The 15,889-nt window shown below is 39.5% G+C and overlaps 1 protein-coding gene across 1 annotated transcript; it reads left to right on the top strand.

The window, feature by feature from the left end:
* Nucleotides 1–298: 298 nt before the first annotated feature.
* On the top strand, nucleotides 299–15,531 carry zdhhc13 (zinc finger DHHC-type palmitoyltransferase 13). Its single transcript, XM_046033427.1, has 17 exons — nucleotides 299–441; nucleotides 2,940–3,127; nucleotides 5,036–5,158; nucleotides 5,840–5,917; nucleotides 6,644–6,788; nucleotides 6,949–7,013; nucleotides 7,665–7,827; nucleotides 8,508–8,633; nucleotides 10,402–10,535; nucleotides 10,695–10,795; nucleotides 11,272–11,396; nucleotides 11,494–11,556; nucleotides 11,650–11,743; nucleotides 13,206–13,289; nucleotides 13,381–13,538; nucleotides 14,137–14,234; nucleotides 14,932–15,531. The coding sequence occupies exons 1-17, from the start codon at nucleotides 418–420 to the stop codon at nucleotides 15,068–15,070; spliced, it is 1,908 nt and encodes a 635-aa protein (XP_045889383.1). The 5' UTR covers nucleotides 299–417; the 3' UTR covers nucleotides 15,071–15,531.
* The last annotated feature ends 358 nt before the right edge of the window (nucleotides 15,532–15,889 follow it).

Below are 15,889 nucleotides of genomic sequence, written 5' to 3' on the forward strand. Positions count from 1 at the left end.
TGAACAAGAAGAACAAGAAGAACAAGAAGAACAACAAGAAGAAGATGAACAAGAAGAACAGGAACAAGAAGAAGAACAACAAGAAGAAGATGAACAAGAAGAACAGGAACAAGAAGAAGAACAACAAGAACAACAAGAACAACAAGAAGAACAACAAGAACAAGAAGAACAACAAGAAGAACAAGAAGAACAAGAACAAGAACAACAAGAAGAAGATGAACAAGAAGAACAGGAACAAGAAGAAGAACAAGAAGAACAAGAAGAACAAGAACAACAAGAAGAACAACAAGAACAGGAAGTAGAACAAGAAGAAGCCTATCTTGGCTGCCTTTATTTTGAAAAACACAGAGCGGAAGTGGTGTGTTCAAACCGGCCTGTCCAGAAACAGGAACTTTCCCTTCGTTCCTTCACATCAAGATGGACTGGGGCGAGGACGATAATGTAAGTCGGTTTGTGTCAGTCGCTGCGTTTGGTTGCCTTTGTCGTGCAGGTTACCGCTTCATCTGGCGGATGACTTGGCTCACGTCCTAATATTATGTTTAGCATGTTGTTAGCATTAAGGAGCTAGCTAGCGGTTTGATTTTAGCGTGTCGGTGTGTTGCTGTAACGTTAAACGCGGAATTACCTGCTCTCACTTCGACACAGACGAAATCAACTGTCAGTCTGTTAGCTTCAGTGGGCGTAGTTAGCCTGCTGCTAGTTACCTGGCGGCAGGGATATTTTACAGCACTAGCTAGCGTTAATGTTTACCAATATCTGCTCCACCTCGGCGCTCACATGTAGCTCATTTTCTTCGTGTAACGGCATTGTTGAGAGTCAGTTTGATTAGTCTGGGTGACATGATCATGCATTGACAGTCAACGCGAGTTTAACCAGTTCATTGCGTAACGTTAACGTCAGATACCTTTTTTATCTTCGCATATTAACAATAAGAAACTGTTAATCCTGTAACGTTAACGTTAAACCTGTCCAGCTGTTTTTGTATAGTAAGTCGGAGCAGCATCCAGATCCACATGTGTTTATAGCCATTACAGCATTATATCTTTTGCCATATGTTAGCCATCTGGCCGAGATCATGGCAGCAGCCTGTCATGTTTTGTTTTTTGTTTTTTTTATCTTTTAGAATCAAAAATACATATTTTACACAATCAAATGTTCATCGCTGTCAGGGCGTTAGGAGTGGGCAAAATGGATAAAATACTCACAGTCACAGTGTATTTAATGTTCTTAGGACTGCAGCTAATGATTATTTATTCTGTCTTTTCTTATATTAATCGAATATTTGTTTAGTCTATAAAATGTCCCATCACATTATCCCAAAGCCCGTGGAGATAAGCATTCAATTTACAGAGATGTAAAACTGATTATAGGGCACTTTTTGCTTGATTAACCACTTAATAGTCCAAATAGTTTACAGTTTTATCAGTTGACTAATTGTGTCAGCACTCCATGTGGTAAGGGCTGCACACATATGCTAAAAGAATCATATTGGGATTATTTTAATATGTATATTACGATTTGCAACATGATACACGATAAGTGGGAATGATCATTTTTGCATCACATCATTCAGTTTCATTTAAAAAAAAAAACTATTCAAATCATCATGATTTGACATTTGTTGGGGTCTTGGGGACCAAACAAACATGTTTTCTTACATCTTGAAAATAACATTTAAAACCTGGGACGTCTCTGCAGCGCTACAGTACTTCATTATAGTGCTGTTTTGTCACAGATTTATTTATTTATTTTTTTCAGTTTTAAATTTCCTTTATTCATTTTTTCTTTATTTTTTGACAGGTGCTATTTAAAGGGGTTTCAGGCACACGCGTACACACAGTTTAAGTCGGTGGAAAGAGGGCTGAGTGGTTATGTAAGCTGTGATTAACATATCTGACAGCTGCATTTGGGTCAAACGATTTGGATATTGCACTTGGCTATATTGCAGTTTCAATAATATTTCAATTAATTGTGCAGCCCTAATTCTGATGTATATTATGATCGAGTACATTTTTTTGAAATTTGTTGAGAAACAGTTTATTCATACAATAACCAGACAAAAACCATCGTCTTTCGCCAAATCCAGACAATGAAATAAATGACCAAGTCAAGGTACTTCATCACATTGATGCAAAAGTCATATTAAATTCCAGTATTGGCAAAAAACACCCCTGCTCACTAATTTGTAACATTGCCTGCAATGGTCTAACACACTATAGGGATAATAAAGTGTGTATTGTCATATTGCCGAACCCTACAGCTCATGGGGAGTAAATGTTTTGTAGCTGTTTGCTGTAGTATAAAATGTATTTGTTTAAATGAACCTATTTTACACAAGTGACACCTTACAAATAGAAAGTGCAATCTTCCACCTGAGAGCACTTGGGTGACCACAGGACTTTTGAACACTGCAGTTGTTTTGCTGCAGAACATTTTGATAATGCTGTACACACACACCCATATACTACACACTTTTTGGAAAAAAGAAAAACTCAATGTTGTTTTTTTAACTCAGTGTTGATAATTTAATGTCTCAAATAACCATCCATCAGGAATTTGTGTATTTAAGTATTTAGGGGGGGGTTTTAGTTGGGAGACAGTAGAGAGCCGTCAGGAAATGAGGGGGGAGAGAAGTGGATGACATGCAACCCCTATCTGGTGTTTACTTCCTCAGATAAAAATTCATCCCTTTTTACAGCTGGCTGTCTTCTATTTCCTCCTTCCTCCAGAGACAGTTTTTTAATTTAGTTATGTGAGAGCAAAAAGAGGAAAGGGAGAGGTGCTTTTAATTTGCACACCAAAGGTCAAATTAACTTGCGTGAGCCGACACGCTGTCACATAGAAGAGATGAGACACAGCCAGAAGTGTATAAAAAGTGTAAACATGTAAAACTACTGTTCTCTGCCAATGTGAGGTTTCAATGTGTGTATGTGTTGCAGGGTCACAGCTGTCACCACGAACATCCAGGTCATTCCCACAGCCACGGGCCGAGAGCGGCGCACCCCTTCATGGCAGCTTTTCACGGACAGTTCGGCAAAAACGCCGATCAGGTGAACCTCAGTCAGCAGCCGAAGAAACGTTCGCACATGGATGACAGCAGCAGTTGGGACATAGTGAAGGCATCGCAGTAAGTGGTGGAATATTAGCTCTCTGTCAACTGGACATTTGAATGTGCACTTTCATGTCATGCGATGCCACAATTGTCAGAGAAGGCTATGTTCTCATCTTGGGAATAGTTAGTCCACTGATGAGCAACGTTTCCTGTGTATTAGGGGTGGGAATCAACAGAGGCCCCACGATACGATATTATCACAATACTTATGTCACGATATATTATTACAATTTAAACATATTGCGATATATTGCAATTTATTACCTTTTTTCCAACTTCAAATTGTGTCTCCAATTGAAAACTCTTTCTATTGTGAACTGAAAAAGCAATTGATTTTATTATTATAGTACCAAAAAGTAAAACACAACCATGGCAGGCACAATATGTAATGTAGAATCAGTTGAGGCTCGTTGAGGCAGACTACATGACTTTCAGCACTCCGTACTGTACTGGACACTACGTGACTGATCGGTGACAGGGGGTCACACACCACACGAGCTCACAGCGGCTGTGTCACCCGACGCTGGTCTCCAAACCACATTTTGTCAAGAAAACACACGTGAAATGTTAAACGGGAAATGACGTGAACCTGCACACGAAACAGCTGTTGTTTGTTATTATAAAGTTAGCTATTATAAAGACAAAGAATGGATCATGACACGCAGGTAGCTGGGATCGTCTGAGCTACAGAGAGAGCTGGAGGGGAGTAAAAAGTGTTTTGCGGTGAAATAGTAGCTGCCTGCTCTCATTGGCTGGATGTGGATGTCGAGTCGGCCGACTCTTCCAGATATTTGACGTGCTAGATATCTGGCAGGCGTCGGCGATGTGTCAGAAAAGAGTCGGGGAGCCGTTTTGATGCGTCCTTGGGTAGTTCACACATAAAGACTGTTGATTGGCGACCGCTGATCGATCACTGATTTACCCCTGATCACAGCCTGATGATCGCCGAGGTCGCGGACCGGCAAATCAGGCTTAAAATTGTGTAGTGTGAACTAGGCCTTAAGTTAATAAGTTTGATCACCTGGTGCTTGTGTTTCTTGCCCCTTTGGACTTTTCTCACTTCTTTTAGAGATGTTACCTTGTACCCATAACTTGGTGAGTTACCGAGAGTTATTATCACTGATGGAAAGTTTGGTCCAAACTACAGAAATAAAGCCCAAATAGTAAATAAACTAGAAACTTGCTGTTAAAGTTGAAAACAATACAGAAATCCCATTTTCTGATATCATGAAATATGATACAATCCTGTAAAACCTTTTTTCTTTTCAGTATTAAGGATCAAATAATTTTATTTGGCCTTAAATTCCAAAACACGTTTTAATGTTACTCTAAACATAAGTTTAAGATCAATATAATTGCACAAGAGTTTCACTCAAAGAACAAAACTCAAAGAATACACAAAGGCTTTCATAGCTCCGTGTTTGCAGTTAGAAGGTGCTGGTTCTTTTTTTGTCTTGTTAGAAAGCAATTTAGAAATAAAACGGTTGAAGTAAAGGCTGTACAAACATGTAAGGGTGCTTTAGTTGAGATTAGTAAACCACATTGTACTTGCAGGTAACTGGAGTGCTAGCTGCTTTTGATAACGGATCAGTGAGTTAAGGTGCAGCAGAGGGAGGGTCACTTTTCAGAGCCGCTCCTATCTGTCGTCTCACCGTGTGTACACATGCTGCAAATTCTTTTCACACAGTTCATAGTTCATTCAGCTATGATTAAGCGAACTTGATTTTCTACTTTAACACATATGGCTTATATGGCTTTTAGTTGAACATTTCTTGTTACTTCATCCCTGCTTAACAGGTGTTTTGTTCATTTTACCCGGGATTTTATAATTAATTAGGACAACTGCACAAATTAAATCATTAGTCTGGTTGTCATTATTATTGGTGCTCTTGTAAAGTGTTTTTCTCTGTGTGACCCTCTCAGGTTCGGTATCCTTGAGCGCTGTAAGGAGCTGGTGGACGCTGGATATGATGTCAGGCAGCCGGACAAAGAGAATGTTACTCTGCTGCACTGGGCGGCCATCAACAACCGCTTAGAGCTGGTCAAGTAAGATGTGAAGATTTCTATTTCACCACAACTGACTTACCAGAGAGACACGAGGAACCTGTTATGTAAACATAAAAACACTCCACTGCAGGCTTCTCACCATATTTCACCAAACACAGAGGCTGTCTGCTGAGTGGTGTGTCAATCAGGATGTCAGTTTTCTGGGCTTATAGAAGAGAGAAATTGAGGCTGAAATATTTTTTTTTAATGTGAGCTTTGATTGATTTTTGGTGTAAATCCAGGAGGTGTATGTATCTCCTCAGCATGGAGACCCATGATGTCTCAGTAATTCTTGGATTTTGATTGCTTACTTTAAGTGAAATTAGACAAAACACAGTACTGTAAAAAGGTAAATGAGATGCAATTTATTGAGACATACATAGCCATTATGTTAAAAATGTATTGAAATGAATAATTTAGTATCATATTGGGAGTTTTCTCGTGTAAGTTAACATAAATAGGACACATTTAAATTAGAATTACTTCTGTCTCAAACTAAAGTAAGTGCAAATGGTTTAGTGTTGCTGTTCCCAGCTGAATATCTTATTAAAAAACAAACAGCTTCAGTAAAGTCAGTCCTACCCCAGGGACATTTATTTATTATTTATTCCATACAAAAGATTCTGATTTCCTGATATTCTGATTTTTGCACTCTGTAACTTCCCTGCTGTTTCCTGACAGGTATTATATTTCTAAAGGGGCAATAGTTGACCAGCTTGGAGGAGACCTGAACTCTACTCCTCTTCACTGGGCTATAAGGTGACTGAATAACCATAACGGGATTTATTGGTGGGGTTTGGTTTGCTTTTCTATTCCAGATTTGATTAAATCCAGGTTCTGTTGTTTATATGTAATTTATCTGTCAAAATAAATGTTAAAAAATAATAAAAACAATATTCACATTTATTTTCAGCAGCTTTAGGCTGCTTTTAAAACACAAGTCATAAACAATAGATATATTTATTATTTTTATTATATTTTCTCATTGTTAAAAGGTAAATTAAAGACAAGTAAATATCAATCCACTGTATAGTAAACACTACACATGTTCCTTGACCCAGGTGTGACCAGTGATGTAAACAGAAACACAGATCCAAACTTTGCTTCAGCTCAGATTCAAAAAGACTGTCTCTAATGGATTCCCATCCGTATATATATTTTAATTAGGTTCTTTATTCAAAACTGGTTGTAATACCCAAACCTATTAATTGCCTCTGATGCTTTGCTTTACTTTTGCATTTCTGTTTGTTTTTAACACAGCACAGGTCACATTTCAGCAGAACATGGGGAGGTTAATTTCTTTAATACTGCGTAGTAAAAAAAAGAATACATAACTGTATCACAGCTGTACCAATTAAAATGAAACACAATATGAATCATGCATTTTGATTGGCCAAAGTGCCGTTGATATGTTGACTGGATTTGAAACTTAAGTTATTTTGGTGTTCCTCCATAAAGCTGTTTGTGGTTTTTGTCAATAATGAGGCAGGGCCACCTCTCCATGGTGATCCAGCTGATGAGATACGGAGCAGATCCCTCCATCGCAGACAGCGAAGGTTACCGCGCTCTCCACCTTGCCATCCTCTTCCAGCACATGGCCATCGCAGCTTATCTTATGGCTAAGGGACAGGTCAGACTCCACACACACTCGATAGTTTACACTTTCTCTCTCTAACACCTTTTATTACTTTCAACAGTCTTTCTTATTGCATTTGTAGAGGTGTATTTGACTTGGTGCTCTCTTTTCTTTTCCTGGATGGTAATCCTCTAATTTGCTTCTTTGCTTCCAGGAAGTTGATGGGCCTGACTGCAACGGACAGACACCTCTGATGTTAGCAGCCCAGAAGATTATTGGGTGAGCCCCCTACTCCTTTACAGATATGCTTTAAACCCGACTGGTTTCATGTAAATACCTAAATATTATTGATTATTGCTATTATTCTTACTATTCTTTTGACCTTGTGAATGGGAGTCATGGTCTGTGATGATTTTTCTATTTGCAGTAGGTCTTAATCTGAAAGGATCCTGCACATATTGTCGGCCCACATGTTGTAGATGAAATCACAGTGTATTAATAAACAGCGGTGTATAATTAGAGAACGCAGTGTTTTCTTGGGATGCATCTTTTGATTTCCTCTTTGCCTTTATAAAAAAATGCCTTTATTGTTATAATAATAATACAATAAGAAAAACCTATTAAAATTAGAAAAACTGTGCATGACATGGAAAAAAAAGCTGGCAACATCACAGCTTTCTTTTCTTTTTCGTTTTGTGTATTTATTAAAAACAAACTTAAAAATTATAAGAAATGCTTACTTCAGATCTAAAAAAAAATAATAGACAGACTACAACTTTTGAACATTTCAGAGAATGACATTTTGATCCTTGTAAGCGGAGACTTTTGGTCTTTAGATTGGGTTAAGTAAATAAATACAAACTAATTAATAAGTAAATCCATGACCTCTTGACATTTGTATCTAAACAGCATGTTGTTCGTCTGTCCTAGGCCAGAACCAACAAACTTCCTAATCAAAAATAACGCTTCTGTGAGTGCTGTGGACAAAGTGAACAGGAACACACCGCTGCACTGCGCTGTGCTTGCAGGAAACGTAGACGCTGCCCACATCCTGCTGGAGGCTGGAGCCAGTGTGGACGCAGAAAACATCAACGTGAGCTTCACAAAACTCATACTGCATAAACAAAAGTCTTATATTGTATGTGTCCGTCTGCTGTCAAATACTGAAGAAAGGATTCTTAGTTTTCGACTTGTATTTGAAATGCTTACTGGAATCAGTATCTCAAAATCATCGGTTTTATTTTACAGTTTGTCAGCTCACCTCTGAGATCTGTTATCACAACTAGTCGTGGTTAAGACTGAAACTTAAATGAGTGAGATGTGGAAGCTTGAAACTCCACCCCCTGTGCACATACACTACAAATGGTGTTTGTGGTGAATTAGGTGACATTTTGTGTCCAGTAGTAAATAAAAAAGATTGACATATTCTTAAATTCTAGATGTTTCAATAAGAGATGTAACTTAAAGATTTTTATTTTTATGGTTTATAACATGTCTGGAGGGGATCATTAATATACAGTTAGTAGATAAATGGCATTGAGCTGATATTACTGCAGCATTTAAATACACAATTAGCTTTTATAGGTGTAGGTGGACACCTTCACACAGGTGAAATCTGTGATAATATAAAAGAACGACGCCATCAGTTCAGTCACTGGCAGTGTGAACAGTGTGTTTGGACGCACACAAACACTTGTTATTACCTTTGCATTTTTAATTAATCAATCAATAATAATGCATGTCTTTGTGGTCTTTTTAATGCTTCTTCTTCAGGGTCACACACCCATCGACTTGGCCCACCAGGTGCACAGCCCGCTGCTCATCCACATGCTCAACCACATCAAACAGGAGAGGATTCGCTCCAACTCACGCTGCACACGTATCGTCAACAGATACAGGGTATACAGATACTGATGACCACACACATACCAACTTAACTCTGACCCTTTAACACTTAGGGTTAGAGTCCCTAAGTAACTTGTTGACAGGGTCCCTCTTTCAACCGCTTTTACCAGAGTTTTTAGCGTGGACAATCTGGATTTACAGTGACGACTGTATCTAAAGAAGGGTTATGGCGCTTTTCCATTGCCAGTACCAGCTGAACTCGCCTCGCCTCAGTTTGGCCCTGCTCCGTTTTCCATTGCAGATAGTACCCAGAGATAGAACCCCTCATTGTAGCTGGTCGTCATAGCGACGCCACACACAACTGCCGCGACGTAAGGTTCAATGCGACACACACCAGCGATCCACATAGAGCTGTCTCTTTATTTAAGTTAAAGCGTTTCTGATTTCTCGCCTCAAAACTTCTCAGAAGTGGATTTAGTGATGAAATTCCATACGAAAACTGTAAAATCTAAAACTTTCTGTTGCTGGCCTCTGTCAGGCGCGTGCAATGATGATGCAGTGAATAGTGACGATTCTCTCTGACCAATCAGTAGTCTGCCGTGTTTTCACGTCACATTTTAGTATCGCCTCAGCTTGCTTGGAACCTCGACGGAGGTGGAAAAAAAGTACCTGGAAGCAGGTACAACTTTTCCACAGTGGAAAACCAAACAAAGGCGAGTGGAGCTGGTACCATGCAGTAGGAAAGGGGCTTTAGAGTAACCTTAGGGTTAGAGTACCTAAGTGTAAAATAAAAAAAAAAGGGGGTGGGACCTGCCTGTTTTTATTTTCTATTTAACTTTTAAAGCTTTTTTATATCTCCCTGTTGCTTTTATGTTTTATGTAAAGCACATTGAATTACCTTGTTGTTGAAATGTGCTAAACAAATAAACTTGCCTTACCTTAAATAACAAACTTCTGATCACACATAAATAGAGATGAAACGGTATGAACATTTCATATTACAATTATAGTGACCAAAATTATCACGGTATTGTCGCTGGATTGTTAAAATGTGCTAAAATTTTTCATAAAATGCTGATACGCACACTGAAACCTTTTCACCAAATAAAATTAGCAGCACTGTGCACTTTTTGTTTGCATAAACATTAAAATAATAACAGCCAATACATTATGTGAACATATGAAAACTATGATAACTTATTAAATGTGCATTAACATTAAAGCTGTTTTAAAGTTATAACGTATATGCAGTGACCCCATGCACAATTTACATAAATACAGGTGAGCCTTAAGAAGACAGTGATTGTAACTGCAATGAGCCCAGCAATTGACATAAATACAGAGGAGTCTGCAGTGTTTCTCCTTTTGGAAGACTTTTACCACCAATTCGACAACTGCCAGATTTTAAATTTACAAAATATGTTGGTTGGGTGACTAAACTACGTACTGTGTTGTCATGTGCAGTGGGCGAATAGAGTCTGCAGACGCACGATGCATCCAGCAGCAGAAAAACGTGTAGTGTTTTTACAAGAATCAGAAATACTTTATTGATCCCTGAGGGGAATTCTGCAGAGTAGGTAAGGTAAAGAGTAGGTAACACTGAGAGCTTCAGTTTAAAACCCATAACAAACTCGTGTCTAGGAGACTGGTGCTAACTTTGGTTGATGCTAGACAGTATTTTTTAAAGCTGTAATGAAACACAGTTTTAATTAAAATATCATTAAACCAGTAACAGTTTCATCCCTACACATAAAACAAACATCTCCTGTAATCTCTGGAACATTGACCAAACCTGTAACACCATCCTGTTTGCTTTTACCAGGTCTTTCTGCAGTTTTTGCTCTGCACTGCCATGTTTGGAAGTGTGGGCGCCATAGTTGATATGAACTCAGAGTCCTGGTTGCTCAAAGGGATCCTGTTGGCCTGTGTGATAGGTGTGGTCAATCTGGCTTCAAGGTGAGGAAGCTTTTCCAACGGGCTGTACTCTTGACTGTTCTTAGTATTGTGTAAACGAAGAAAGAGTAAAACAATCCCACATTTTACTCCAGTGCTCATGTACCCCATCTGCATGTTGTACAAAACTGGTTGTCTTGTCTGTTGTTCGTGTCTGAACAGGAACTTCCCAGGTCCAGCCTTTCAGTCTCTCCTACCAGCAACAGCTCTCATGGCTTCAGTCTTCTGGATGCTTGTCACCTGGTACCTCTGGTTCCTGCCAGATATCCTTTCTTCGAAGGAAACAACACCCTTAAACAGTTACAAGACAGCTATTTGTGATGAAAATAGACCAGAATGCAACGCAGCTGCAAGGCAGGTAGACTTGGTCAGGAACTAACTATTTGGCTTGCTCACTATATTTAAATTGTCCAGTGAAATTTCCATTATTTTAGAGGCATTCTGGGAAATGTAGGACATCTGTATCAGATGAAAGGGTAGACAAGGCCAGTAAATGTAAAGCAAGAGGTTCTGATGTTTTTTTTAATGGTAGACAGAGTGAGAGAGACTTCAAGTTTTATCATTATCAGAGACAGGAAATAAACAAAGAGAAGTATGAAACCAGTGCAATGAAGTATTCACTGTGATAAATAGCTAGTAAACTTAGCAGCTTCCTTTTCCCTCAGTTTAATGTAATGTTTGATATTTTAGCCTTTTGGTCAAACTTATGAATGAAGAGTTTCTTAACCTTTGACCCCACATGAGCACCGCGCCACAGTTCAGGTCTTGTTCACTCTGAATGCCACTGCTCTGCTCTACTACTACGTCCGTACCTGCAGGACCGACCCGGGCTTCGTCAAGGCAACCGAAGAAGAGAAGAAAATGGTGGGGTGGCCATTAAAAAATAGACGCTTAAATAACATCCTCTTACATGTAAATGTTTCATGCACAAATAAGCAGGTTTGTTTGTTTGTCTTGTCAGAATGTGTTGGTGTTGGCTGAAGCTGGCTGTCTGGACCCCAGAATATTCTGCACTTCTTGCATGGTGAGGTTTGAACACAAAACTTTTACTACACTACACTGTTTCAGTAACGCAGACAGTGACAACCTACTCTGTTTTACATTGCTTTGTTCACAGGCAAAGAAACCAATGAGAACAAACCACTGCTTCACCTGTGATGCCTGTGTGGCGAAGCAGGACCACCACTCCATGTGGACCAACAGCTGCATCGGTATGACAAACTGTAGCAAGTAAAATGTGATTGCAATTACCAGAAAATACAACAGCGTGAAACTGTTAAACTTATTTCTAGTTTGAGAAAACATATTTCCACCGAAGATGAATCCTCAAAATTTGTAATTTTAGTAACTAAAATGTTTAATCTGGATCTGCATCAAAATACACATAGTAGTAAGGCTGGACCAGATAAATGGACTGTATGCATCAGATTATTTAAGTTAAAGGGTCATATCTTTATTTTTAGAGAGTTCATATGATGCTTTTTGGCTTTCCCCCTCTCCTTTATTGAGTTATATACCTTTTTTGTGCATGTTTGCAAAGTGAAGCCCAAAGTCCAGCCCAAAGGGAGTTCCCATCTCCCACAGAAAACTCTGCTCTGAACTGCCTGAAAACAGCTGTAGCTTGTAGTCCAGCCGCTTCCCTTTCATCCCTGTGATGTCACATGGATGTTCCAAAAGCAAAATGCGCCTCTTATAACGCTTGCCAAGCGGCTAGTCCAACACGCCCTCAAAAACAGCAGTGGAACAGCACTGAGCTGCAGAACACACCTCCTCTCCCTTCCACACACTGGCTACCCTCCAGGCAGTCAATGGACATAAAGTTGTTACTGTGATGTAGAGACAGAGCTCAGTTAAAACTTTATGCATGAAAGATACTTTTGTTACAGATTAATAACTCACCACTCTGAAACTCTTGCTCCAGTCCATGTTGCTGAGCTGGTAAGGGGACATACAGCTGAACCGGAGCCGTGTTTACCAGCTTCTCACTGACCCGCCCTTCTCTGCCTCTGATTGGCTAGTAGTCCTTAACTAGGAACTGCTGATGTGCAACTCCCAACAAAGATCATGTTGAGACAAGATGTATCACTCCATAGCTAAAACGAAGCCTTCACACACAGGGTGAAGAGAGAAGCTGCAGCAATGTGCAGTATGACAACAAATATGGTATTTTTGAAAATTAAACAATATCAACCTGTTCTGGTATAATCCATAAATAAAATTTTGAACCTGAAAATGAGCATTATATTACCTCTTCAAACCTTTTGTACCTGCAAGTCATTTCAACCCCAAAATATGTGAAAATAGGGCCCAGGTTTAAAAATACCACAATTAACCTAAGTAGTTCATAGAAAAAGTGAGGAAAATGTTCAAAATTGCCCTGTTCCACAATTTTGAAACCTTAATAATTACATACATTACATAATTTATTCCTTGTCCAAATTCCGTTGCTTTGCCAGCCCGAGTCCCATTTTGTCCAGACTGTCAATAGCCAAGAGCAGCTTTAAGTCCAAGCTGGGCCAGCATGGCTCCTAACCCAGCTCTCTGTCCTTTCCTCCTGGGGTGTTCACTGCACCCACCGTGTTGCCTGGTCCAGTTGATCTGGTACATGTACGTTTTGACTTTTGACAAAGTTGAAGGCGAACAAACACGTTTTTGTTGCTGTTTTTCTCCCAGGTGCGAGGAACCATCACTACTTCATCCTGTTCCTGCTCTCCCTCGTGCTGATGGGAGCCTGGATGTTCTACGGTTGTCTCATGTGTGAGTGACTTGACATACGCTAGAATAACAGTGTCTGACACAGTTTTACATTTTCACAGGATACACATGCCTGCTGTGTATATTTTTTCAGACTGGTCGACTCATTGTGTGCTGCATTACGAGGAGCAGGGCCTGTGGGGCGTGGTCTCCGCTCTGGTCAGCTGCTCTCCCTGGCTGCTCAGCATTTTCCTGCTGGCCTTCTATCACACCTGCTGGTCCAGCTTGATCCTGCTGCTGCAGCTCTACCAGGTGACTGGCTGCTTGGAGTCTGTAAATGACTTTCTGCGGCTCTCAAATATCCTGTGAACAATGTTCAGTCTTTAAAAAAAAAAAAAACAGACTCTGAATGAAGACAAACCTCAAAATTATGTGCCTTCATAAATTAAATAGATTTTAGTCTTGTAAATGCCTTTTAAGATTTCTGCTAAAGTAATACAACACCTTTTTATATTCTAACTGCCTATAATGAAATGTTTACATATACTGAATATAGATACCAATAAAAATGGCAATCAAGTAAGAAAGTGTGTGTGTTAGAAGAAATGTGGCAGAATCCTCAGTGTCTCAAAAAACTTGCTTTGCACGAAGCATTAGACTGTTTTTTATTTCAGCCAGAGTGTAATTACAACTGGCTTTTCATCCCTTAAAGTGTCAAACCATGGAAATATACCAACTTAGCTAATGTGAGAGTCTGCTTAGAAGTGGCAAGAGAAGCCGAATGTGTTTAGCCAGTGCATGAAATCTCATTCTGTATACGGTCTACTGATCTGCTGTGTTGCACACACAATGAGTGTCTTCTCTTCTCTTCTCTTCTGGTGATTGATGTTTTTCCTTTGTGTCGGAGCAGATTGCCTTCCTGGGACTGACCACAGCAGAGCGGACAAACCTGACACTCCACCAGATGAAACTGCGACAATCCGTCTCCCTGAGACAGAATCCATACAAGTGAGTTAATATTAGGCATGCCATTATTTAGTGCACTACTTTGGAATAAGTTATAAATGAGTTCATTTTACATATATCAGTGCAGCTCTATAATGCAAGGCCCCTTATTTAAAGTGGTAAACTATTTTAAATCAATATTTAATGTGGGTGGATTAAATGGCTGTTTAAATTATAATGCAGGAGGAACTTTATGCTTTTCAGTCAAGGCCATATGCAGTAATGAACATCTCATTTTACAGTAGCCCTGATTTAGAACTGCGGCAGTGATGATATTAGTCTCTATTTAAATAAAATCAGGACTTGAATCATATTGAACCTGTGTAAGCGGATGCTGATGAACGAGGTTTGGGATTGAGATGTGCAAATGCATGCTTGAAAATTTATTTAATTTACATTTTAAAATTCTGCATCTGATATAAGCCCATACTTTTGTTGTGATTATTGAAGCCTGAGAGGTGACTTGAAATCAGGTGCAATGAATCAAATGAGTAGTTTGAGACATCAGGTTAGAGTTGGTTCTGTCTGTAAAAGCAGAGAATTGAATTGATTGAGCTCCACCTGGGACGTTGAGTTTATTGTTTTTTTTGGTTTGATGGTTTGAACTATGTCCACCTGGCCAACAATGTCCGACACCAAAAAGGCATATTATGTCAAGTGCATTTGTGAATGAATCATCTCTTATCATCTCTCTCTGCAGTTTGGGCGTGGTGCGGAACCTGGTGTCCTTCTTCCATCTGCGTTGTTGTGGCTTCTTCAAACCGGCCATCATCGACTGGACGCAGCAGTTTCCCCCTGGCCGCGACCAGCACATGTTCGGACACACCGACATGGTCTGACCTCCCAACTACCCCTCGCTCAGGGTCAACGGTCAGATGTTTACAGTGGTTCTGGACCAAAAGCACAAAATGTATTTATTTATTTTTTTAACAGCTGGGCTCCTTGTGAGGAGAGACCACGTTATCAGAAGTTGGGAAAACACAAAGCAGTGTAGATATTGTTTGATTCAATTGCTCTTCGTACAGACTGCTGTTGCCTTATACTTGACCAATGTAAATGAAAAGAAAATCACAAATGTGTTTAATTTGGATACGGTTAACAAACCTTTAAAGGCCTAAACTGTAATTGAAGTTTTGAGATGTTTTTTATGAGCACACCAAGTCTATTTTCTATCATCTGTTCTGGGGGAAAAGGATCTTTGTACGTGTAAACAGTTGGTTTTATGACTTTTGTAAGAGTTGCATGTGTTTAATAATGAATGACCACTATATTACTTCAATAAAGCAATCTTGTGCCTGTCTTTTTAACTGGCTCTGTGTGGAATCCCAGGCCTCCACATACTGGGGCTGGACAATATAACAGAAACACTGTACTTCAGTAAATATCACCGTGGCTCATAAATGTCCGAGTTGTTGTGCAGATTGTTTAACTTATTTGTTATTTTTTGAAGCCTCATAAGGAGAAAAGAGTCTGATGCTGTGATGACCCTACAGAGGAGTATCACCAACTCAGCAGCTGTACGCAGCTTTTGAGCCTCTTTTAGCTCATTTTCAGTTTTTACAACACATTTACTGTGTGGTTCAGTTCACAGCTCTCCTCAATAGTTTTCAGCAGCAGGCAGCTGTGTTCACGGAACAAATATTTCCCTGAGGAGTTGG

Source organism: Micropterus dolomieu, linkage group LG20, assembly GCF_021292245.1.
Source record: "Micropterus dolomieu isolate WLL.071019.BEF.003 ecotype Adirondacks linkage group LG20, ASM2129224v1, whole genome shotgun sequence".
Lineage (NCBI taxonomy): Eukaryota > Metazoa > Chordata > Actinopteri > Centrarchiformes > Centrarchidae > Micropterus > Micropterus dolomieu.

Coding starts and splice junctions, on each gene's coding strand:
- zdhhc13 (XM_046033427.1), top strand. CDS start 418: ATGGACTGGGGCGAGGACGATAAT. Junction 6,789..6,948: donor ATCTTATGGCTAAGGGACAG/GTCAGACTCCAC, acceptor CTTTGCTTCCAG/GAAGTTGATGGGCCTGACTG. Junction 10,796..11,271: donor GTACCTCTGGTTCCTGCCAG/ATATCCTTTCTT, acceptor CTTTGACCCCAC/ATGAGCACCGCGCCACAGTT.